General features: G+C 61.2%; 1 protein-coding gene across 1 annotated transcript; it reads right to left on the reverse strand.

The window, feature by feature from the left end:
* Positions 1–47: 47 nt before the first annotated feature.
* On the reverse strand, positions 48–483 carry LOC104489582 (homeobox even-skipped homolog protein 1-like; the record flags this gene model as incomplete). Its single annotated transcript, XM_010131755.1, has 1 exon — positions 48–483. A coding segment is annotated over exon 1 (436 nt), but the record flags the coding sequence as incomplete, so codon positions are not given.
* Between the last annotated feature and the right edge of the window lie 206 nt (positions 484–689).

Here is a 689-nt window from a genome sequence, read left to right on the forward strand (position 1 = left end):
GCTGCCCCCCAGCCCCGGAGCTGGAGGCATGGGAAGGAGTTGGGTACCTTTGCTGTGCTGGTACTCGGCGCTCCCCGTGGCGCAGTCCGGGGTGCAGCTCACCTCGATTTCCTCATAGAAATCCGACTCGGTGTCCGAGCTGCTCTGCTGCCCTTTGCTGGAGGAGGGCTCCGGTCCGGGGGGCTGCTGTCCGGCCGAAAGCAGTGCTGCCGCTGCCGAGCGGCTCTCGGACACCGTCCCTGTCCCTGGCAGCACCTCCACCTCCTCTTCGCCTTCTCCTCCACCACCTCCTCCTCCTCCTCCTCTCTCCCGGGATGTCAAGGTGCCAGGTCTGGGGCTGAGGCAATTCCGATGGATCATCTTCTCCTGCGGCTCCGGAGCTGGGCTCCCCACTGCTTCTGACAGATTAGGCACCCTCTTGCCAACTAGAGCTCCAAGTTGTGTCCCTTCCAGAAACATCACCATCTCCTTCCTGGATTCCATTGTGGCTTTGCTTAAGGGAGGGGGGAAAAAAACCCCAGATCTCTTCTCCCCCTCCCTCCCGCTCCCGCCCCAGCCTTGTACAAACCCAGCAACTCTCTCCTGCCAATGCAGAGGAGTAAGCGGTGAGATAGGGTGACCTTGTGATGCGAGCGCTACGCTCTGCTGTGCTGCTCTGGGAGGGATCACCATTGCCCTCTTCTTTCTAA

The sequence above is a fragment of the Buceros rhinoceros genome, unplaced genomic scaffold (assembly GCF_000710305.1).
Source record: "Buceros rhinoceros silvestris isolate BGI_N320 unplaced genomic scaffold, ASM71030v1 scaffold39412, whole genome shotgun sequence".
Taxonomy (NCBI): domain Eukaryota; kingdom Metazoa; phylum Chordata; class Aves; order Bucerotiformes; family Bucerotidae; genus Buceros; species Buceros rhinoceros.